The sequence below is a fragment of the Oryctolagus cuniculus genome, chromosome 7 (assembly GCF_964237555.1).
Source record: "Oryctolagus cuniculus chromosome 7, mOryCun1.1, whole genome shotgun sequence".
In the NCBI taxonomy this organism is placed as follows: Eukaryota; Metazoa; Chordata; class Mammalia; order Lagomorpha; family Leporidae; genus Oryctolagus; species Oryctolagus cuniculus.
The window spans coordinates 73170303-73195730 of record NC_091438.1 but is presented as its reverse complement, the minus strand read 5'-3'; the positions used below and the strand labels follow the sequence as shown (position 1 = coordinate 73195730).

The 25428-nt window shown below is 36.9% G+C and overlaps 1 protein-coding gene across 1 annotated transcript in view; it reads right to left on the bottom strand.

Annotated features, from left to right (window-relative positions):
• DPYD (dihydropyrimidine dehydrogenase) overlaps positions 1-25428 on the bottom strand; it is a 962084-nt gene that overhangs the window by 384189 nt on the left and 552467 nt on the right. Inside the window, exon 14 of the mRNA XM_008264835.4 lies at positions 21694-21858. Coding sequence (XP_008263057.2) covers positions 21694-21858 — 165 coding nt within the window. The remainder of the gene's footprint in view (positions 1-21693; positions 21859-25428) is intronic.

Genomic DNA, 25428 nt, shown 5'->3' with positions numbered 1-25428 from the left:
CACGAGGCTAGAGTAGAAAAATTCCAGACCCGACCTCAGATGATTAACTACAGGCATGCTAAAACTATAGATAAAATTACTTCCAAGCCATATGTGGTAAGGTACATACAAAACATGAATGGATTTTGTGCTTACACTTGGGTCCCCTATCCAAGATAAATCAAATATATTTGTGAGAATTCCAAAAAATACACAATCCTAAACACTTCTAATTCCAAACATTTCAGATAAAGGGATATTTAAACTGTACTAGTGAAGCCCTAGACCTAGCAACATGACTGATTTGGATATAGGGGATCTGCTTTCAAACTGATGGGCAAGGAGAGTCACTGGGAGATGGTACCATCTGAACTGATCACATCAGCTCCATCTTACAGGAATGCTAACACATAAACATGGTTCCACAGAGGTCAGATATTGTGGCATTTGTTTCTTTTTGATTTTTCAGTTTGGGTAATTTCTATTACTCTGGCTTCTGCTTCAACTGCTTATGTCCAGTCTTCCTTGAGATTGTCTAATAAATTTTCTATTTCTCATTTCATACAGTTTTCTTCATTTCTTTTATTTATATTGAGATCTTTAAAATATTTTACAAATTCTGATGAAATTCATATCTTCTCATGAATTTTTTCCATCTTTTACACTACTTTTTTTTTTACATTTACTGTGATTGTTTAAGTCTTTATGTGATAATTCCAATTCTGCCTCCGTATCTGCTTCAACAAACAACTTCCCAAAAAACTCTTTTGACCCTGGATCACATTTTTTTCCTCATGTCTTATAACTTATGCCAGAAGTTTGTAAAAAGGATCAATAAAGAGTAACAGAAATTATTTCACTCCCCAGAAAGGGATGAACCAACTCTATCATCAGGATGCTATGGCAGGAGACTGAATTGATCAAATCTGGAGTGAAGCTGAATCAGGACTTTGCTGTGTGTTTAATTAGAGTCAGTTGTCTGTTGGCTTCCAATGTTTTGAGGGACAGATCAGAACCTCACCTTGCAGGACTTGGAACTTGAGCTCTGGAAAGAATCCAGAGTCTCCTTACTAGTATTATTCTAGCCACTGACTTTTCAAACCAAGACAAGATCCCTGCTGACTGGAGCTGCTAGCTTTAGGGTTGCTGAGGAATTCTCTGCACTGCAGTCCCACTCGGCCTTCCTGTGCTTCAGTGTAACTGATCTTCCCTTCTAATTTTCCAAGAACCCCCGAAGTACAACTGGTGAAGGCCAAGAATACATTGGAACAATTTCTCTCAGGGCCCTTCTCTGCCCAGTCATCTGCAGGTTTTTGCCTTTTAACTGGAGAAGGTCCTTGTTGCCTTCTGGGAGGCTCTCTCAGCCTAACTGTCTTGACCCTGCTGTTGGTGGGCAAATCATGGAAGTCCCGTGGGAAATAGCTGGTTGGTGAGTACAGATACGATGTGTGCCTGGGTTTCTTGAGTTCTCATACATACCACTCCAAATACATCCATTAAATATTCTTCTAAATGTTAATCAGTTTCTCTATGAGCACTTCCTGCTCCTTTCACCAAACCTCCCAGGAGCACAGCAGCTGTGAGTCTCTGCTCTTGCTTCCTGCTGGAATTCAGCTTATTTAGATTTCAGGTTTTATAAAAACCCTGACTTTGTAGTTCAGTTGATTTGTTCTGGTAATTACGGTAGGAGTAATAATCACTTCTGGTTTTCCATATTCTAACCAGAAACACAAATTTTGCTTGAATTTTTGAACCACGTTGTTTCTATCATAGTTTGAGTCTAAATCGTAAAGCTTTGAAAGGTCTTAAGCAAGATATTAGGGGACAACTATGAGTAATAATACATGTCATAAAATCCAGGAGTTGAATAGTATGTATGAAAACATATGAAATGTAAAGCATTTAAGGTTTAATTAGAGTCAAACAATAATTACTGTTAAATGGTATCATATGATATTGATCATGTTGATTTCTATACTGTTTCCAATAATTTATTTAAAAATGTATTATATACAGAGCTTTCCCAGCCTATAACTGAGACTTGTGTTCATTTCCATTATAAAGATATTCCAATCTCTCCCGCCAGCCCTGATTTGAACCTAAGAGCCATAAGTAAATTCACAATTTAAACTAAATCAGGAACAAAATAGCCACTGATAATTTTAATACTGGGAGTTTTAAAGGACACATTATGAAAAAATTAAAATGCAAAAAGCAGCACAAAGTTAAATTAAATTATTTATTATGGAAAGATTAGTCAATCTAGTTACTTCTCTAAATTTTGCATGAATAAAATATTACAGAAAATTTCCTTTTGGGTGATCAGTACATAGATCAGAAAATCCCCAAAGAAGCTATATTAATAAAGTTAACTCATTCCTTATTAATGCTCCAGGCATTTTAACAACATACAAAGTGAAATATCCACCTCAGAAATGACTTTAATGATAGTTATTTCTTTGCTTCATGTACACAATGGATAATTAGTTCAGGAAAAAAATCTCTAAGGGAGAAAAAATAGCCAACTGTGAAATTCACAAATACATTCTTGGATTGGGTACAAATGCTATTCAGGCCAATACCAGAGATAAATTCTTTCTATCCTATTTACAACCTAGTCTTGATTAGTTAAGAGCTCATTTTCCAGTTTGTGAATTATCTGGGTCTTTGATTCTTGTCTTCCCTCTGGCTGATTACTTTTCCCATTTCTCTGCTCATTAGCACCTCCATCAGAAGGGTAGGAAAATCCAGGTGAAAAGAATAAGTGAATCATACATAGCTATCCTAGATACTCTGGTGCTTGGCTTGACTAAAATCATTATTTCACTGTTGTAAATATGTGCATGTTCCTTTCTTTTAGGCAATATAGCTTCTTAGCAGCACAGTGGTCTATGTTCTCAGATGTTCTGGTGATTGAAATTCCACCACTTAAAGTCTAAGAAGTACCATTAGAAAATTGTTCATCTTTATCCAGTCATGAGATTCTTATCATGAATTCAGTACAATATTCATAACTTCTGTACAAGATCATTGTGAGACTAACTCAGAGAAATACAAGTTTGTATACCTTACATGGTTATACAAAATTTAAAAACTGTTAGGTTTGAATTTGTAAAACTTCTTTGACAATTATTGTTTCTTCTACTTCCATTAACAATGCAGGCTTGATTTGGAAAAGTCTCTTCACCCAAGTGTGTCTATTTTTAAATTTTCTTCCTTTCTCTTCATTATTCCCTCCCTTCCCTCCTTCCTTCCTTCCTAGGTTTATTTATTTACTTACTTGAAAGGCAGAATAAGCAAGAAAGAAGTGGGGGAGGGGGGACGGTGCACTAGGTTCATTCCCCAAATGGCCACAACAGCCAGGGCAGGGCCAGGTGGAAGACGGGATCCAGGACTTCCATCCTAGTTTCCCACATGGGTAGCAAGAGACCAAGTACTTGGGCCATCCTATGCTGCCTTTCCAGGTGCATTAGCAGGGAGCAGGATTGTAAGCAGAGCAGCTAGGACTCAAACTGGTACTGTGATAAGGGATGCCAGCAATTGCAAATGGCAGCTTAACCTACAATGCCACAACTCTGGCTCCTTTTCTCTTTTTTAAAATCTTCCCTTTTCTCCCTAACTTAGTTATGAAATGAACTCTGGGAGGAAGATTGAAGAGACTGGTAATAGTGTGGCTGTATTTTTTTTTAAGTTTTTATGAATTTAATTGATAGAGAGGGGGAGAGAGAGGGAAGAGAGAAGAGAGGGGAGAGGGGAGAGGTGAGAGAGAGAAAGATTTTCCATCCATTGGCTCATTCCCAAAATGCCTGCAATGACAGAGCTGGCTGGTAGCCAGAAGCCAGGAACCAGATCCAGGTTTCCCACGCCTGCCTCCCAGGGCTTGCATAGGCAGGAAGTTGAAGGCAGGAGTCAGTACCAGGAATGAAACCCAAGTTCTCTAATTTGGGATGCAGGCACCTTAACCATTATCTTGGCTGCCATCATTGAAACATTATTGCTGAATTTCATTCACTCTTTCTTCCTCATCTTCTATTGAACTAGAGAATCACCAGATGCCTATATTAGTATTATTCTTGCCAATACAGTCCTCAGTCTCATTTTATTTCCATAATGGTGATTCTTAAGATGAAGTCACATCTCACAGAGTATCATTTTCAATAAATCAGTGGGTTCATTACACATGTTTAACTCTTCTACATTATAATGTTTAACTGTTCTATCAAAATATACTTCCCTTGCTATATTTTAAGAACGTTTGGGGCTGGCACTATGGCGTGATGGGTTAAGCCTCTGCCTTCCATGCCAGCAACCCTCTTGTGAGCTGATTCCAGTCAAGGCTTCTCCACTGAATGAGCTCCATGCAAATGTGCCTGGGAAAGCAGCCAAAGATGGCCCACGTCTGGGCTCTTGGTTTTAGCCTGGCCCAGCCCAGCCCTGGCCATTGCAGCCATTTGAGAAGTGAACCAGCGAATGGAAGACTGTTCTCTCTATCTCTTTGTCTCTCTCTCTTTCTCTGACTCTGCCTTTCAAATAAATAAAATAAGTCTTAAAAAAAAAAACTAATATAAGAATGTTTGATTTGCTTGGTAATTAAGCTAGCTGTCCAACGTCTCCCATGACCATTCTTCCTTCACATGGTTTATAATTAACTGGATCATCTTTGTGAGTCACACATATAGCCTTAAATTTAGCATAAATGGAATGAATGACCTAATCATAAATAATGATAAAAAATGAAAATTTATTAGTATTTAATACTGTATAAACCTTTAAAACAGTAATGTGTTATTTTTTAAAAAAGCTTTAAAGATAATGCTTTCAACTAAATGCCATGAAAAACCCAAGGTGGGAAATGTGAAGTCAGTAAATTGTGAAAAATAAATCTCTGGAGAGTATTTCCCATAGGTACAGCATAAAAGAATAAAATATTGGCCAAAAAAGAAAGCTTGCTGGGGGTGAGGGAACTGTTGTCAACAAGTTCAAAACAACAGTGCAATAAGAAAAGTAGTTTCTCCTGAAGTTAAAGCAACAAACATTTGGAGGATTTTATGTCAAATAACAAGTTTTAGATTTTACTCTACCATAAAATCTCTCATAAATCTATGGTGCTTTTTTTCCTAAGATTTTTAAAAATTAACAGATTAACAGGCCTCTTGAGATTAAAAAAGGGACATTTTAGAGATTTACGGGGAAATTAAGAGGAAAGTAATTTTTAGATGTTTTAAGTTACCCTTTCTCTCTCCTGCTTTTCTCAACTCTTTAGGAGAAAAATGTATTACAATTTAGTTCTCAAAAAAAATGAATCATAAAATACTACAGGACTTATATTAGGTGAGTCCAATTAAACACACGCTTCTAGCTCTTTGAGTATGAACTTGTTTTCACTTTCTTTTTGACATGTTCTAAACATGCAACAAACCTATGAAAATGTATACTTTTCCTGATTGCTTTCCTATGAACTAGTTATACCAACAAAGAGTTTAAATCCAATGCAATGGTACTATTCCCTTGGTCTCTTTCAAAGGGGTCAATATGTTGCATGCTTTCCTTCTAACTTGGAGAAAGAATCGTCTTTACCTTATAGGCAAACTGGCAAATTAGACAATGAAGTGGAATTTAAGAAAGAACATATTGTAGCCAGTCAATGCTTGTATCATGATTATTTTAGAAGGGTTCATGGATTGTCTTAAGAATTTTCTTTACCGAATGATATAAATCACCAACATTTTAATCTCCCACATAGTCAAAGTTTAAATATCCAACTAGTATGTCTTTTATTTATTAATACGATGTAGGTAATTTTGAACTTCATGGTAACTGCCATGATGCATATGTACTTAAGTATAATTCTATATATTACATAAATATACAACCATTTGCACAAATTTAAAGTGTATGGGTTTATAAATTCTGACATCCATATACTTGGAGGTCATCATGACAATCAGGATAATAACATGTCTATTTTGTCAAAAATGTTTCATGTTACTCCCTTCTATTTCTCCCTCCAACCATGCTCCACAGCTGTCCATGAAGCAGCCATCGATGCCTCACTGTCACTACAGATTGAGCTCACATTTTCCAGATTGTAAAATGGGATCACAAAATAGGCACTTTGTTTATGATCCAGCTTCTTTCACACCACATAATTATTCTGAAATTACTCATTTTAATTATATGTTAATAATTTTTATTACTTAGTGTTTCGTTGTACATGTATAATACAATTTGCTTATACATTCAGCTGATGATAGAAATTTGGGTTGGTTCCAGGTTTTTTTTTTTTTATTATTACAAATACAGCTCCTATGAACATTCCTGTACAAGTCTTTGTTTAGATACATGTTGTGTTTCCTCTTGGGTAAATATCTAAAAGTGGGAGACCTGGGCCATTTGGTAAGTATTATTTAATTTCTAAAGAAATTTACAAACTATAAAAGTATTCAGAGTATATGAGGCTTCCTGTAGCTACACATGCTTTTTCTTGTTAATATTTGCATGATTAGTCTCTTAAACTTTAGACATTCTACCAGATTTACAGTGTTTTCATTGTGGTTTTGTCTCACATTTTCTAATGATCAATGACTAAATACATTTTTGTGTCCTTATTTATCATAGATATTCTTATTTAGTGAAGTGTCTGTTCAAGTTTTTTACTCAGAGCAGTGAGAGTTATTGTGTTTTCTTTTTACTGTGTTTTCGAAGTTCTTTAAATAATGTCTCTAGTAGTTATTTATCAAATTTGTCATTTGCAAATATTTTCTCTCATACTGTTTGGTTTGTATTTTAATTATACTAAGCAAAGTATTTGAAAGCAAAATTTTCTATTTGGATAAAAATCACATTTTTGTTTTGCAAGGATGATAGTTTTGGTAAGTTATCTAAAATAATCATGTAATTGAAGGTTATAAGGATTTCCTCCTACGATTTCAAGAAGTGTTAGCTACTTCATGTAAGTGAAAAACTATTTTGAGGCATTATATATGTATCATGAGAGATATGAATCAAGGTTTACTTTTTTGTTGCATATGACTACCTACATTTTCCAGGATCACTTGTTAGAAAGACCATATTTTGCCCACTGAATTGCTTTATTGCATCTTTGTAAAGTCTGTTCTTCACATAACTAATTGTGGATTTTTTGAAGGACTGTTATGCTCATTAATATGCTTGTCCCTTGTTATGCCAATACATAGTATCTTAATTAGTGTAATTTTAAATTTAGTTTTGAGATCAAAGAATTTGACTTCAAATTTTGTTCGAGTTGTTTTGTAAGTCCTTTGCGCTTTCATGTGAATTTTAGAAACATACCAAATTCTGCAAAAATAACTCCTAATATTTGGATTGTGACTTCATTTTATCCACAAATATGGGAAGAACTGGCATCTTAATAGTATTCACTTCTCTCTTTTATGGACTAAGTGCATCCTTCCACTTGTTAAACCTATCCTTAATTCTCACAGTAATGTATTATCATTTCCAGTGTTTCTGTCTTTCATGTATTTTGTCAGATTTATTCCTATTTCATGCTTTTTCTGCTATTATGAATATGTATTTCAATCTCCAGTTGTCTATTGCTCATATATAGGAAAATATAATTGATTTTTATGAGTTGATCTTATATCCTACATCCTTGCTAATCTTTCATTATTTAAAGCAGTCTGTAGGCAGGGCCAATTCTAGGATGAGATAAGGCAAAAATTTAAAGTGCCAAAATTAAGAGGTTACCAAATGTCTCAGAAATAAAGATAAAGAGTATTTAAATGCATTTTTTAAAAAATGTTGAAAATAACAGCTTCTGGGCTAGCTGGCTGTTCCCGTAAATCAAGCAAGTTTTTTGTATGCATCAGTGACTTTACTAAATAGATGATCCTGACATCTATGAATGAATACATTTTTGATTTTTGGATGATAGCCATCCAGTGGGGGAGGTGGGTGAGGTTAAGCCTCATTGTGGTTTTTATTTGTATTTCCCTGATGGCTAGCGATCCTGAACATTTTTTCATGTGTCTGTTGGACATTTGAATTTCATCCTTCAAATAAATGTCTGTTCATATCCTTTGCCCATTTTTGACTGGGTTGTCTGTTTTGTCTTTGTGAGATTTCCTGAGCTCTTTATATATTTTGGATATTAAGTCTTTATCAGTAGCCTATTTGTAAATATTTTCTCCCATTCTGTCAATTGCCTCTTTACTTTCTGTTTCCTTTGCAGTGCAGAAACTTCTTAGCTTGATGTAATTCCATTTGTTTATTTTTGCTTTTATTGCCTTGCTTCTGGAGCCTTTTCAGAAGTCTTTGCATAGACCAATGTCTTGTAGAGTTTTCGTCTAGTAATTTAATGGTATCAGGTGGTAAATTTAGATCCTTGACTTATTTATAGTTTTTGTTTTGTTTTGTTTTGTTTTGACAGGCAGAGTGGACAGTGAGAGAGAGAGAGACAGAGAGAAAGGTCTTCCTTTGCCGTTGGTTCACCCTCCAATGGCCGCCGCGGCCAGCGTGCTACAGCTGGCGCACCGCGCTGATCCGCTGGCAAGAGCCAGGTGCTTCTCCTGGTCTCCCATGGGGTGCAGGGCCCAAGCACTTGGGCCATCCTCCACTGCACTCCCTGGCCATAGCAGAGAGCTGGCCTGGAAGAGGGGCAACCGGGACAGAATCCGGCGCCCCGACTGGGACTAGAACCCGGTGTGCCGGCGCCGCAAGGCAGAGGATTAGCCTAGTGAGCCGCGGCACCAGTCTATTTATAGTTTGACTTTTGTGTAAGGTATAAGGTGGGGGTCTTATATCACACTTCTGTACATGTAGATCCAATTTTCTCAGCACTAGTTGTTGAAGAGACTGTTCTTTCTCCATGGATCAATTTTAGCTCTTTTTATCAAAGATCAATTGGTTGCAGATGCATGGATTAATTTCTGGGGTTTCTAGTCTGTTCCATTGGTCTACACATCCATTTTTTGTGCCAGTATCAGGCTGTTTTAATTATAACTGCCCTTTCTATGTCTTGAAATCTGGTATTTGATGTCTCCAGCTTTGTTCTGGTTGTTTAAGATTGGTATAGCTATTTGGGGTCCCATGCTTCCATATGAATTTTAACTTCATTTTCCCTAGATCTGAGAAGAATGCCCTTGGTATTTTGTTTGGGATCACATTGAATCTTTAAATTGCTTTGGAGGGCTGGAGCTATGGTGTAGTGGGTAAAGCCACCACCTGCAGTGCTGGCATCCAATATGGGTGCTGGTTCAAGTCCTGGCTGCTCCACTTCAGATCCAGCTCTCTGCTATGACCTGGGAAAGCAGAAGGTGGCACCAGTCCTTGGGCCCCTGCACCCACGTGGGAGACCCAGAAGAAGCTCCTAGCTCCTGATTTCAGATTGCCGAAGCTCTGGCCATTGCAGCCATCTGGCAAGTGAACCAGCAGATAGAAGACCTCTCTCTGCCTCCACCTTTCTATAATTCTTTCAAGTAAACAAATAAAATCTTTAAAAAAAATTTTAAAAATTGCTTTGAGTGGTAAGGACATTTTCATGATATTAAATCTTCCAAACCAGGAACATGGAAGGTTTTCCATTTTTTTGTGTCTTCTATTTTTTTCCTTAATGTTTTGTAATTTTCGTTGTAAAGATCTTTCACATTCTTGGCTAAATTTATTCCAAGTTATTTAAAAATTTTTGTAGCTATTGTGAATGGTACTGACCTTACAAATTCTTTCTCAGCCATGGCACTGACTATGTGTAAAAAGCTATTGACTTGTGTGTTGATTTCATATCCTGCAACTTTACCAAACTCTCTTACGAGTTCCAATAGATTTTTAGTGGAGTATTTTGGTAACCATTTATATAGGATCCTATCATCTGCAAACCAGGAGAATTTGAATTCTTCCTTTCCAACTTGTATCCTTTACATTCCTTTTTCTTGCCTAATGGCTCTGGCTAAAACTTCTAGATCTATATCGAATAGCCATTTAAAAGCATGATACTTCTCACTCTTCTCTCCCTCTTTCCCACAATCCTACTTTCTCCCCTTCCTATTTTTAAGTTTTACAATGATATTTTTCAAATTTTCTTTAAATCACATATTTAAGCCCTCCACCAAATAAAGGATTCAACAAATAGTAAATAGAAAAACTATTGTTCCTCAAGAGTATAGACAAGGGCTATAAACAACAATCAAATCTTAAAATGTCAATTTCACTCATCTACATTACAATTCAATGTTACTTATTCCATTTATTTGAGAGGCAGAGAGAAAGTGAGTGAGAGAAAGAAAGAAAAAGAGAGAGGGTCTGGTACTGTGGCATAGCAGGTAGGGCTGCCACCTGCAGTGTTGGCATCCCATATGGGCACCAGTTCCAGTCCTGGCTGCTCCACTTCTGATCCAGCTCTCTGCTGTGGCCTGGGAAGGCAACAGAGGATGGTCCAACTCCTTCGGCCCCTGCACTCATTTGGGAGACTTGGAGGTGGCTCCTAGCTCTGGATTGGCCCAGCTCTGGCTGTTGTGGCCATCTGCGAAGTGAACCAGCAGATGGAAGACTCCCCCCATCTCACTCTCTCTCTGTGTCTCTAAGTCTCTGCCTCTGTGCAACTCTTTCAACTAAATAAATAAATCTTTGAGAGAGAGAGAGAGAGAGAGAGAGAGAGAGAGAGCGAGCAGAGGGAGAGGGAATTCCACCTGCTGCTATTCAAGTGTTTGCAATGATTAGGACTGGGCTGGTCTGTAAATCAGAATGATGAAAAAAATCTATGCCTCCCTTGTGGAAGGCAGAAACCCAATTACTTGAGCTATCAACTCTGCTTCCTGGGATCTGTATTAATAGGATGAGAGAGGCAAGAACTGGAACCAGGAATTGAATGTAGTTATCTAACATGGGATACAGACATCTTAACCATTAGGCTAAATTCCTGCCCCTATTTGAGCACTTTAACTGTGTTGCTTCTCTTTTGCTTGCATTGTTTCCGGCAACAAACCACAGTGGTAACCCTGATAATTGTTCCCTTGTCAGGACATATCTTTTTTTATCTGACTGCTTTTAAGATTTTCTCCTAATCACTAGTTTGATTATATTGAACTGCTTTAGTATTTTTCATGTTTCTTTTTTGTCTTTTTATTTAAATTAGTTTAAATAATGCAGAAAAATAGTTAAATTAGCACATATAGATTTAACATTCTGACATATTTGCTTCATACACACATATACATGCATAAAAATACATTATAATATATTTCAAAATAAATCATTTTGAAAACAGGGATGGATATATAAATATCACACAATGTTGGAGTCATAGCAAAGATTATAAAATGAGGAACAAATGTTATATTTTTATATAAGGGATATATTCAGTGAAGACAATATGAATACCTATATATCAAATAATATGGCATCCATACACTATGCTGCTTGTGAAATTTCTTTGCTTTTATTGGAAGAAGGTGAGCACGGATGACAGTTGTAGCTTTCAGCAAAACTGGAAACTCTGGATTATTATTTCTTCAAATATGTTTGTTCTGTGTCTCTCGATGGGAACTCAAATTACATATATATTAGTCTTCCTGTAGTTGTCCCATATCACTTGTGGCCTCTCTCTCTCTCTCTCTCCCCCCCCCCCTCTGTGTGTGTGTGTGTGTGTGTGTATGCACTTCATTTTAGATGTTTTAATTGCTGCGTTTTTAAGTTTACTAAGAATGTCTTCTGCAAGGCCTTATGTGCTCTGTATAAATTCCAGTGCATTTTTCAACTCATTGTAGTTTTTATCTCTGGAAATCTGATTTCAATTTGTAAAGCTATTTTCCATGTTTTAGGTTTTTGAACAGATGGAATATAGATATAATAACAGTTTTCATGTACTTGTCTGCTATTTCTAACAGTGTTTCAGGTCTGGGTTGATTTTAATTGATTTATTTTCTTCATTATGGATTACATTTTCCTTTTCTTTTATATGCTAATAATTTTTTATTGGATGCAAGGTACTGTGACTTTTACCTTGTTTGGTACTATGTATTTTTGCATTCCTATATTCTTGAGTTTTGTTCTGGGTTGCAGTTGGTATTTGCAAACATTTTGATCTGGTAGTTTTTGCTTTTAAGGTTTTCTGAGCATAATCAAAGCAATGTTCAGGCTAAGGTTAATTTTTTTCCCCAAACTAAAATATGAGTCTTATTTGTACTGTACCCAATGCTCATGATCATGAAGTTTTCTAATCTGGCTGAAAGGAGCAGTCAGTATTTCCAGATCTGTGTAAGAATCAAGTCCTACTCCTTCTAATCCATGTTGACAGACCCCTTCTTCATTCTCTCATTGTTTACTTGCATTCATGAGCTGTTCTGTACCAAATGGCATGCTCAACATGGCTTCCAAGAAGATTTCTAGGGTTCTTATACATTCAGCTCCTTCCCTTCTAATATCTTGTGAATTCTTGTCACCTTTGTCATGGAACCCTGTAGTGTCTCCTCAGCTCAGGATCTGGACTGTTTCTGAGGCAGTAACAGAGTTTTCTCTTTTGTTCCCTACCTTTCAATGACCACTGTCCTTGACTTACTGAAATTCAAGGTCTTAAAATTACTGTTTTGTATATTTTTTGTTATTGTTTCTTACAAGAATAAAAGCAGGTATTATTCCATCTAGGCTGTACCTTAAATTTTCTTTTATAGAACTAGGAATATACTATCTTAAAAAATACTAGGCCATATGTTGCTCTAAATAAGTCACAGAACCGTGAGTTATGTTATACATTTGGATTTATTTTTCCCTGCTTTTGTTTTATAGAATTAAACACATCTTAATTTTTCCTTGCTTCATCATTACATCAAGAAAATATCATTACCATTTAGGTATGGTTTTAATTGGAATCTTTGAAGTCAAATAAATTAATTATATGACTGCAACTAAGTATAATGAAGAAAACATTTTACAAGGAGTAAGAAGACATTACTTGCTGTATGATGTACAACTAATTCAAATCAGAAGAATCTCTAAAAATTATCTATAGTGAGTTTTTCTTTAATTTTTAATTGACAACTTTCTGAAATAATATCATATATATAAAACATGAGCTCAAAAAATGTTTGAAAGTCAATTAAGCATGGCCAGAGCCGCGACTCACTTGGCTAATCCTTCACCTGCGGTGCCAGCACCCCGGGTTCTAGTCTCAGTTGGAGCGCCGGATTCTGTCCCGGTTGCTCCTCTTCCAGTCCAGCTCTCTGCTGTGGCCCGGGAAGGCAGTGGAGGATGGCCCAAGTGCTTGGGCCCTGCACCCTTGTGGGAGACCAAGAGGAAGCACCTGGCTCATGGCTTTAGATTGGCGCAGTGTGCTGGCCGTTGTGGCCATTTGGGGGGTGACCCAATGGAAAAGGAAGACCTTTCTCTCTGTCTCTCTCTCTCTCACTGTCTAACTCTGCCTGTTAATTTTTTTTTTAATTTAGAAAAAAAATCAATTAAGCAATGTACTTCAAGAACTGTAAACATGTTACCTTTGATTTGCCATATCTACTTTTTTGGAATGTATCACTGAAAAAATTATTTCAAAAAAGGTGTGGGGAGCAACTCGGACTAGACTGCTACTGGAATTAAGACTTATTCTATGCATCTGCTCTCCCACAATATGGCGCTGGGAGAGGAGAAAACAGCTTCTACGCAGCTGCCTCTTGCCAACTTGAGTGATGACCTCCAGGAGCTGATCCTGCTCCTGATTGGAGGAGAGCAGCGTACTCGGCGTGTGGGCAGCCGAGTTAGGATTGGCGGAGGAAAACTATAAAGGAGGAGAGAGAGAACGTGCACCAGGAACATCTAAGGGGAACATCTAGCTGAAGGAACACCTGTGCAGCCCCCGAGAGAGCCGGCCGGCGGTGTGCCGCTCCCCTGCGGAAGTGGGGAAAGTGGCCAGGGGGAACCGCCCTTCCACGGAGGTGGAAGGGACGGCAGCCAACCCGGGAAGAACCAGCAGCAAACCTGGGGAGGGCCGAGCAGACAAAAGAACAGCGCAGGGTCCTGTGTCGTTCCTCCACGTAGAGGGGGAGCGACAAAAGGAATGAAAGCTAAATGCATAAAAGTATTTTATGCAATACAATTAATGTAGTAAAGAGTTGCAATGTATCAAAATATGATATGAAATATACAATTTAATCTTTACAATTAATTCTAATGATAGGTGTTGGTTATCACACAGAAGAGGAGTTGAGGCCAAGAGATTCAGCAAGCCGGAGGATCGGCTGAAATTCTAATCCATTCTGATTTTCAATTCTCTGCCTTTAATCTTACTCTATCAACTCTTGGAAAGTAAACACAGATTTATTAGGATAACTGGACAGGGAGTACTTTGATCTCACTACTTTTTAAATTTCTACTATTACGATTTAGTCTTATTTCTATTTTTTGCAAACTAGACAGCTCTTTTTTTAAAAAGCCAATAAATTGATGTCACTAGATAAAAATTCTATGTTAAGATCTAGCCTGGATTTTTGCAAAAATGGGAGGCTGGGAAGTAGGTATCAATGACATCTAGAATTCATAAATTGTGATAGAAAATCACGGCAGGGAAACATTTCCTGGGGATCTGCTAGCCTTCCCCACAGTAACCGCTCCAGTAATTTCCTATTTATTTAAAACAAATCAGCATGGAAACATGTAGCAATCAGTAAAAACAGACTTGACAAACTCAAAAAGATCCAGAGGAGCAAAGGGAGGGTAGCTTCAGTACAGAATCATCTATTTTCTTTGAGGAGTATCTTCCTTGGGATATGAGGAGAGGTCGCAGGCTCTAAGGTGATGTTGGTATGTTGCCTGTTCTGTGATAAGAAAGCAGAAGTAACACCTTTGTAGTGGTCATTGCTGGCCTTGCAACAGACATTAATTTCTATCTGCAACTACATTTAAATCTCTAAACAAGTTGGATAACAAAAACGCCCCTATTTCTAATGAGTAGAACTTCGAGGAATAGAAAACTGACTTTTGCTGAGTCAGCATTCCTGGGAGATATAAGAGGGCCATGCAGGTACTTTGGAGTAATGAACATCCACTGGTCAACAATGAGCATCTTCCTTTCCCAGAAGATACACAGAGCTGATTCAATCCATTTAACTTTCCTATTTTTAAACACAGAGTTTAAGATGACAGTTGAAATTCAGGTCTAAATTGACTCACATTGTTTTCTTTCTTTTCTTTTCTTTCTTTATTTTTTAGATTTATTTATTTGAGAGGTAGAGTTACAGAGAGAAGGAGAGAGAAAGAGAGGTCTTCCATCTCTGGTCCACTCCCCAAATGGCCATAATGACCAGAGCTCAACCTATCTAAAGTCAGGTGCCAGAGCTTCTTTCAGGTCTCCCGGGTAAACACAGGGGCTCAAGCACTTGGACCATCTTCCACTGCTTCCCAGCTCATAAGCAGAGAGCTGGGTTGGAACCAGTGCCCATATGGGATGCAGGTGCCACAGGGGAAGGCTTAGCCTATTAAACCACAGCGCTAGACTGACGACATTGTTTTCTACAGATAGCTACATCCTTTCAAATCAATAAGAACTGGGCTATAAAATATCCAGGAAGGGACTAAGAACAAAATAATAATCGGTTGGTGAAAAAATTGCTTTCTTTGTCAAATGAAAAGGCTTTATTTTATTTTCAAAAATCTGTACATTTTTGAGAAAGCCCACTTAAGAGAGTAGATAAAGAAGGGCCAGAACAAGATATATTCTTAATTGCTCCAGTTATTTGGGTTCAAATGCAATGAAACCTCTTTGAAGGTTTCCAGGCCTGTGCCTTTGCTAACTACTTGTGTTACTAGGAACAGTCAATATTTGCAAATATCTGTTTCCTAATGTGTAAAATGGGGAAAAAAAAATCTCTGCTTCACAAATATACATAAGGTACAGTGTGTGACATGTATAAAATATTTTGACATGAGAGTTTTATATAAAGTTATTGTTATATATCAAGGAACATGACTAATGTTGGTTATGAGTACAACAGAATCAATTGGTAAGCTTTATAAAAACTCACACACATACATACAAGTACATGGACAATGCAACTGAGTTCACACCAGAATTTCTGAAGCAACTGAAGCAGAATAGCACCTGCCCATAAACTCTTCCGGAAGCTCTTCAGGAGATTCTAATGTGCACTCAGAATTGAGAGCCAATGGACACAAGTTCATAGCTTGGTGTCCATAGGACTTTGTATAGAAGAGAGAAAATCTATGAACTTAGCTGGAAAAAAAACTTAGACCTTTGTTTTGTACAAAAACCCCACAAAACATAGTATTCCTCAATCATAAATGCAACAAATCATATTAGCATTCTGGACATCCTATAACTTTGCACAAACAGAAATCACAGAAAATCAGAGCCCCGTTGTTACAGATATCTGAAGCACTTATACTGATGTACATCACAACTATGGTTGTTAGTAGACCAATGCTACTACATTATGTCATTCAGCGCCTGAACATAGAGGAATGTATAATATTATACCATGTATGTTTAAGAAATTTTCAAAAACTTAGGAGGAGGCTCTTGGGTTTCACCTGGGTGCTTAAGGAGTCCCTGGAACAGGTAAAAAGTCAAAAACCCTGTATTTACAGGCCGTTGGTCAATAAAGAACCCTCAAGAATACTGATGAAGATCAACTTCTTTAGTCAATTCAAACTTAATTTGTGTAGTGTTGACCTCTCAGTATTTACCTCAGCGTTTCAGCTGAAATGAGGTATGCTGTAATAAAAATATATTTATATTTCAACTGCTCTTGCTTTATTAATTCTTCTAACAGAGCTATCATTCCCTTTTCTATCTTCACAAGCTTGGTCATTGCTAAATCTCTACCTTTTTTAAAAATTTTTTTTAACTTTTATTTAATGAATATAAATTTCCAAAGTACGGCTTATGGATTACAATGGCTTCCCCCCCATAACGTCCCTCCCACCCACAACCCTCCCCTCTCCCATTCCCTCTCCCCTTCCACCACATGAGGATTCATTTTCGATTCTCTTTATATACAGAAGATCAGTTTAGCATACATTAAGTAAAGATTTCAACAGTTTGCTACCACACAGAAACATAAAGTGAAAAATAATAGATGATTTTTTAAATGATGATGAAATCAGATCAGACCTATTGTCATGTTTAATCCCAGTGAGAGTCAAGTTGGGAACTGATAATTTCTTCTTCTTCTTCTTTTTTTTTTTTTTTTTTTTTTTTACAGAAGATAAGTTTAGTATACATTAAGTAAAGATTTCAACAGTTTGCACCCACATAGAAACACAAAGTGAAATATATTGTTTGAGTACTCGTTATAGCATTAAGTCTCAATGTACAGCACATTAAGGACAGAGATCCTACATGAGGAGTAAGTGCACAGTGACTCCTGTTGTTGACTTTACCAATTGACACTCCTGTCTATGGCATCAGTAATCTCCCTATGCACCAGTCATGAGTTTCCAAGGCTATGGAAGCCCCTTGAGTTCTCTGACTCTTATCTTGTTCAGACAAGGTCATAGTCAAAGTGGAGGTTCTCTCCTCCCTTCAGAGAAAGGTACCTCCTTCTTTGAAGACCTGTTCTTTCCACTGGGATCTCACTCACAGAGATCTTTCATTTAGGGTTTTTTTTTTTTTTTTTTTTTTTTTGCCAGTAAAAAAAAAAAAAAAAATCTCTACCTTTTGATCAACTCTTCCTTTAGCTGCCAAATGATAGCAAATGCCAATCTCTGCTCACTAATTTAGTGCACTCAAAATACAGCCTGTGTTTTTTTTTGGTGAAAAATTTTCTGAAGTATAAAACACATGACTTACAAGATTTTTTGCAGTGAGAATGAAAGGACACACTTAAAATTGATTTCTGTAAACCCTACTTAATACAGTATATTTCATAATAAGCTTTGCAAAATTTCAGCTTTGGAACAAAACTTCTTATTAATAAATCATCACTACAATTATCAGTGTGCCAGATACAATTCACAGATAAGTAAAAGGAAACCTTGAAAACGAAGCAGGAGTCTAGTAAAAGTATAAGCATTGATATAAAGCTATGATAGCTTAAAGACAAACACTTATATTATATTCAGGCAGTCTTGTTACCTTTGCACTCAAAATGTTCTTCAGGGGTAGGCTTTTAGCCTGGTGGTTAAGATGTCGGTTAAGAAACCCATATCCTACATCAGAGTGTCTGGTTTCATGCCTGATTCCAGATCCTGACCCCAACGGCCTGCTAAAGTGGACTCTGAAAGCTGGTGGCGACAAGTAATTGGGTCCTTGCTACCCACGTGTAGCCCTATATTGAGTTCCTGGCTCCTACCTGCCTGGACCCAGCTATTATGGCCATTTGGGTAGTGAGCCAGTGTCTCTGTCTTCTGTCTGCTTGCCTCCTTATGTCTCGCTGCCTCTCAAATAAATACAATAAAATCATATCAAAAATTAAATGTTGTTTATCTGTCTGCTCTGCTTCATGGTCAACTAGCACCTATCCTCTCCGGAAACAGAGACACTAACAGCTGATATTAGCTGACCTGTATGTCCCTCAATACAATTTCTTTTTTAGAAATCTTGGCCCTTGCTTAGAAGCTGCCACAGTGGGTTGAATTATCCAATCCCTGTCATTAAAGGTAGCAGCCACACACTTGAGAATGATGTGGGAAAACTCCAGTGAGAGTGATAATTAAACTTGGAAAATGAAGGGTCACCTTCTTTCATTCAGCTCATTGGGTTTGGCATCAGAATAATTCCAAAACAGTGGGAGATAGTCTCCTCTCAGCATGGCAATATCTAGGTGCACACATTTTATTTCTACAGGTTCAAATGGGAATGCCATTTTAATTGTATTTAAAATGTTACCTTGATACAGAGAGTAAAGTGTTAGAAATTAATTCTAAGAATACAGAAAGAGATTAGTGATTATAATCCATTTGGAGAAAGAATTAGAAAGAAGAAAATCACAAATTGTTTTCTCAGAAAAACAACCATTATAAGAGAAGAAACTTGCTGCCAGGGAAATTGAAATGAACTTTAAAATGCGTCACTTCTTTCTACCTGACTATGGAATCACAAAGCAAGGTGTTTCATCTCAGCGTTTTTGTCCGCGTTCTGTCATTTCTTGACGGCCATCACTGTAACATCTTAGTCATGCCCAAAAGAGGGCAGAAAGCATCATGGGGATTTAAGACAAGCCATTGGTGGGAGTTATGTTCCAAGAAAAGGGATGTTTTTCACATGCATTGGCTTATCTGAACAGTGCTGCAGCAGTATTTGGAGAACTACATTTCATACCATTCTTATGTTGCATTAAAAAGTCATACTGAATAAAATCAACAAAGAAAGGGGCAACAGAAAACACTACTGAGATAGGAGCATGGGCTAAAAGGAAATTTCAGTGCAAATTCTATCTTTGCCATATATAAATTATATAACATGGCACATGTTACCTAACCTCTGTGTGCCTCAGTTTCCACATATATGAAATTAAGAACATAATATGCCTATCTAATAAGGTTGTAGAAAGATTAAATGAGTTATATATATATATATACATATATATACATATATATATAAATCTTTTATAACAGGTATCAGGTACATTATTATTATTATATTATGTGTTCAGTACCTAGCATAGTATTTAATACTCCAGAGCAAGTTAACATACATAGTAATATTACTTTTTATACTTGACTAGGTTTTGATCTTGTCATTCTGAGAAACAAAACAAGTAGCTCTGGCCAGCGCTGCGGCTCACTAGGCTAAGCCTCCGCCTGCAGCGCTGGCACACTGGGTTCTAGTCCCGGTCGGGGTGCTGGATTCTGTCCCGGTTGCCCCTCTTCCAGGCCAGCTCTCTGCTATGGCCTGGGAGTGCAGTGGAGGATGGCCCAGGTCCTTGGGCCCTGCACCCACATGGGAGACCAGGAGAAGCACCTGGCTTCTGGCTTTGGATCAGTACAATGCGCCGGCCGCACTGTGCCGACCGTAGTGGCCATTGGAGGGTGAACCAGTGGCAAAAGGAAGACCTTTCTCTCTTTCTCTCTCTCTCACTGTCCAGTCTGCCTGTCAAATAAATAAATAAATAAATAAAAATAGCTCAGAGTTACTGTTATGTAGAGTCAACTGTACCCTGTGAAAACAAAAACCCTCTACAACACAGAGCTTAGAAAGCACAACATTCCCAATGATAAGCTATGGATTTTAGATGAGTCCTGATAGTTGTCTTCCCATCCAAAGAACTGTCTTGAGGAACATAAACTGAATGTGTTCTACGTGATTATATTTTGTTTCAAGGTATGAGAGAATACTGAAACAATTAGAGCTGTCTCTAAGAGAAAAGACTTAATGAAGAAGGCAACTGTGTGCTGTCTACGTTTATTGGCTTAATGGCAAACATACGCAAATTTTATTATATTTTAAAAATTCATGATAAGAATGTTTGAGCAATCTCTTGTCTTTTAATTTGTTTATATTTATTTGAAAATCAGAGACATACACACATAAACCAATGACATTGGTTCATTTCCCAATTGCCTGCTACAGCTTGGAACTGTGCGGGTCAGAGGCAGAAGTCAGGAGCTTTTTCTTGGGTCAGCACATGAGTGCAGGGGCCCAAGCACTTAGGCCATCCTCCGCTGCTTTCCCAGGTGCATGAGCAGGGAGCCAGATCAGAAGTGAAGCAGCTGGGACTCAAACTTGGGCCCATACGTGATACCCACGCTGCTGCAGGTGGTGGCTTTACCTGCAACACCACAGTGGCAAAATTTTCATTCACTGGTTCACTCCTCAAATATCCTCAACAGCCAGGGCAGGCACAGAGCACAGCTAAAACCCCAGGACACAGTCTGAGTCTCCCACATGGGTGGCCGCAACCCAAGTACTTGAACTGTCATGAGTTACTTTGCAGGGTATCCACTAGGAAGCAGCAGTCAGAGGCAGTGATGGAACTTGACCTTGGTACTTCTTAATTGCTCCACCAAAAGACCTCCCCTATTCTGTCTTAGAAGCATATACGTACAAGAGTCTTTCTGTAACATAAACACACATACTACCCCCAAACCTCAGCCTCCCGTAATTAGCAGATCAGAGACAAGGAGAAGACAATGGAAAAGGAGAAAGAAAATGTGTAGGCAAAGAAGAGGTGAAGAAGGAGGGAGAAAATGAATGAATACCATTAACCATAACCCCAAACAGACTACTGAAGTGAAAATAGTATCTATTATATTTAAGTCTGATTTTATTGCACCATTTGTGCATAGTTCTTTAAAAGGGAAAAAGAAGGTTTTACAAAAGACAGTTGACTTATTTAGTATGTGTGTTGAATTATTTGGTAATTTATTTCTCACTGAAAAAATATAAATCAACTATTTAAGAAGAGATTCTGCTTCAGTCGGAGGTTTATATCTTAAACGATTTATAATATGCAATTTCGTCCTGAGGTCATCACCTTCATAAATACCAGCCACATACAGTGAAAACCAACTCAATAAAATGAGTATTTCATTTCTCTCCCTTCTGCGTATGTTGATACTTCTTCCATCTGCAAGGCATCCATTTATAACAAAGCCTCATGTTGTCCAGGTTTTTATGAGTTCTTGAGCTTTTCTTTCTTTTTTATCTTTCTATGCATCAGCAAAGCAACTGGCAGATTCTTTAATAAAATATATTATATGCATTAATATTTATGAGCCTACGAATTGGATGTTTAAATAAACATTCACCAACTTATGCCAATTCACTTGTTTTAGATGTTAAATCACACTTACATTGTGTGGAAAGTCAGCCTTTAGTTCGGTGACACTTTGACACCAATATGCAGCCGTTTTTTCACTGATGAGCTCAATATTCAGGAAGGAGCTTTGTCCAGGGCCATACATGGGACCAGAGGTGGTCCCCCGAATGATTCTGGGTGAAACATTTGTCACGATGTCCTGGTGAGACAGGAAATAGAATGGGTGTTCTTGTGACAAAGAAAACATATGATCCTTATTATATACTCATTTCCATAGGACAATATTTTACCAAGTGTCTTCTCATATTTTTACGGCATTTGTAATATACTTTAAGTTATAGTTGAGCATAAACTACTTCCAAATGAAAGGCTAAAATAAAATATTTGTTAGCTTTAGCTAAATTACTACCTATAATTAATTCTAGGTTTAGCATAAGTGAAAAAAAAGGAAAACTACTTAAATTTATTACCACTGGTTTTGGGCATACACATTTTAATTTGTGATTAAATAATGAATACATGATAGGTAAAAATGTGAAAATATCATTTCAGTCTATTTAATCTAAGTATTACCAATCTTTGTTCAGCTGTAAAAGAGTTAAGGTTTGTAAAGTAAATAAAGATATATTTTATTCTAAAAAGTAATTGCAATGTAAATTAGCTATACTATTATTACCAGCTCATCAAACTTCAACACACAGTCTAACAAACTAACTGGGTCAAATCACCTGTAAGACTGTAACTACAATATTCACATTCAATGAGAAAAAAATCACTTTTTTTCTGAGATTGAAATGAGGATATCAATAACTTCCTGGTAACTATAAACAGTAAACAGTAAAATTAACTTGCTTGTTAAGTGTAATTAACAATCCACAACTGCTTCTAAAGCTGTATTAACAAAGCAGAGTAACATTCTTCCATTACTTAAAACTAGAAAGAAACAAAGAAGGAAAAAATGTTTCTTTTGCCAACTTCCAATTAAAATTAATTTTGAGTAAAGGTCATTTAGTTAAGGATTTATCAGAATTAGTCTTTTAAGTACCCCTCCTCACCATCTTGTCACTTTTAGTGAGATAACATGAACCCCCATTAGTATATAGCAATTAAGGTCAATTTACATATTTTAATTAAGAACCACCCCATATAAAACAATTAGCGTAATAGGCATACTAACTGGATTTCATAACATTTGGACGTTTTTCCAACTAGATAGACAGGAAACCTTAATTAGCATTAATTAGTGCTGATCTGCATATGTTTGATAAGGCATACCCTTGCCACAAAAGATTATTTATTCCTGAATCTGCCAAATGCTACAGTTGCAGAGGATAAAAGGACTTTTCTTCACATTGCATGTTAATTTCTGGTAATTTACATTCACTTTTACATTCGAATTAGTATATTATAAAATAAGTGGTATAAATGTTACAATAAGCCTCCTTAAATATGTACATTTTAACTTATAGGAATCATGCTAGTTAATTTTTTACTAATTAAGCCATTCCACTTCTATTATAATTGTGCACAACATCACCAGCCTTACTTTGATTTGCTGTTGTGAAACCATGCCACACAGTCTTAATGGGAAAATTGACAAATAGAATCACTTTGGAAAGCTCAAGCTTAATGGGTCAAACTTCCATCTTGGCAAACACTTAACATGTGCACTGCATGCAGACAAGCGACTGTGGGTAGCTCACTTGGTTGGCACTCAGGTGTTGCCTCAGTTTAAGAAGACAATTCTAGAAGTATTTCCTTTGAATGAGACTGGTTTTCTTCTAAAATGTACTTCAAAGAGTTCTTAGAAGATGCAATTAAAAGAAGTTTATTTTGGTACAAAAAAATTTGAAACCCATTTCCATAAAGGTCTCTAAAAAGTTTCTGGAACATGCATATTATCAAGAAATATGCTCAGATTCAAAGTGTTGAGAGTGTAAGATTTGTAAGGGAAGAAACCATTATCTTGTTTCCTGTTACATGCCTAGCTTCTAGCCTGGCCTTTAGTAGATGTGCAAATGTTTCTTGAAGGAGCCTGGACTAGTATTATGGCACTAGACTAGGTTTTCTCTTGAGGTATGGGATTTATTCCATTCTGTTGTTGAATAGACACATGATTTGGACTGATACTCAAATTTCAGGTACAAGTTCTGTCCTTTCCTGCTAGTGGATTGTTGTAAAATTAAGGTCTTTACTGACCACCGCTGATCCCTGAGCTATATACCCCTTTTTTGTCACTCAAGATAGTCCCTCATTCCCCATCATAGCTAGATCCTGGTACCATAGAGTTATGCTACCTGCTACTAGTCTGCCCACCACTGCCTACCTCCCCATTTCAGCCTAAGGAGAGCCTCCATGACAGGAAGCATGATTGAGCCTCATTGCATGCAGCCTTGATTGCTTCACTGATCGCTAGCTCTAAACTTCTGGGTCTGTCTGATCTCTAGCATATGAAAAGAATGACCAACTCCAACTCCTCCACTTTTCTACTTCTTGTAGATCCATGATGCTTCATAGCATTCCTTAGCTGATGAGCTTATGGTGAACTTAACTGAGTGCTTCTTGTCATTGTGTTCCACAGTGACACCATAACTTCTTTTAATATCATAAAATAAAAAAGGAAAAACTCCATGGTCAAGGAACTCTAAGCCAAAGCTATTTACAGTAACCCTCCTAACAACAATTAGGCCAACAATCCCCAGTGCCCAAAAGGGTCAAAGAACTGACTATTTCATTGGAGGACAGTCAAGAAAATGCTGCTTTTTAAAAATTTTCCCTTTCATTTGTACCTTAAAGCCTAAAATTCTACAATTAAGGATTGCTTCTTTGGGTTTTATATGTTAAATTTATTATTAATAAAGGAGTTCTTTTTCATTCTTTTCTATAATCCTGTGTTAAACTCTAAATATACTGGAAGAGGGGGGTGGTTTACCAATAATCTCAACCAAGATAATGATCATGAAGCACAAGGCAGATCAAAGAGAAATTTTTATCTACTTTATGATAGGGAATGTTGACTCCTCTGTGTTGATTTATGATAGGGAATGCTTTTTTAAGTAGGTCATTTTTCTCTTTCCTTAATTCAAGCAAGGATAAAAGATCCTTTTTAACTGCCTCAATGACAGATGTCTGCTGTGCAGAACTTGTCTGGTATCAGTAAGTCAACAGTTAACATCATGGAAATTCAAGAATTCATCATTTTCCAAATTCAACTAAAGGGGTAAAACTCTAATATGGTCACTCAGCAAAAAATCAATAACAGAAGTTTTGTTCTATATTTCCTTTCCTAACTTAAGTCAGGTTTGCTATTACTTCGCTAAAAACCTTGTCCACTGATTTCAACTTAGATTTTTAAGTTAAATGAAAGACGAATGAAAATTTGGATACAACCAATTATCCTTTGTTATATAATTAGAGTTAGAGTTTAAATAATTAGGCAATAACTTACTAAAGCTTATAACCTGGGAATACTAGAATTTGAGCATGATTTCATAAAAGAATATTCTGTTTTAATATTTAATAGCTAAGTCATGTTAGTATGGCCTAAGGGAGTTAATATAGCAAAATAAACACATTCAAGACTAGTTAGAATAGATAAGAGTTTATTCTCTATAATAAAGAAGATAAATTGCCATAACTCTAATCTTCAGTGCATTAACAAATACATTTTAAAAATAGGTATTTATAAAGAAGAAAATTTTAGGTGATACTCTGCTTTATGTGATATTGTCACTCACACTATAAAACCAAGTGTTAGCGACCTCTTAAC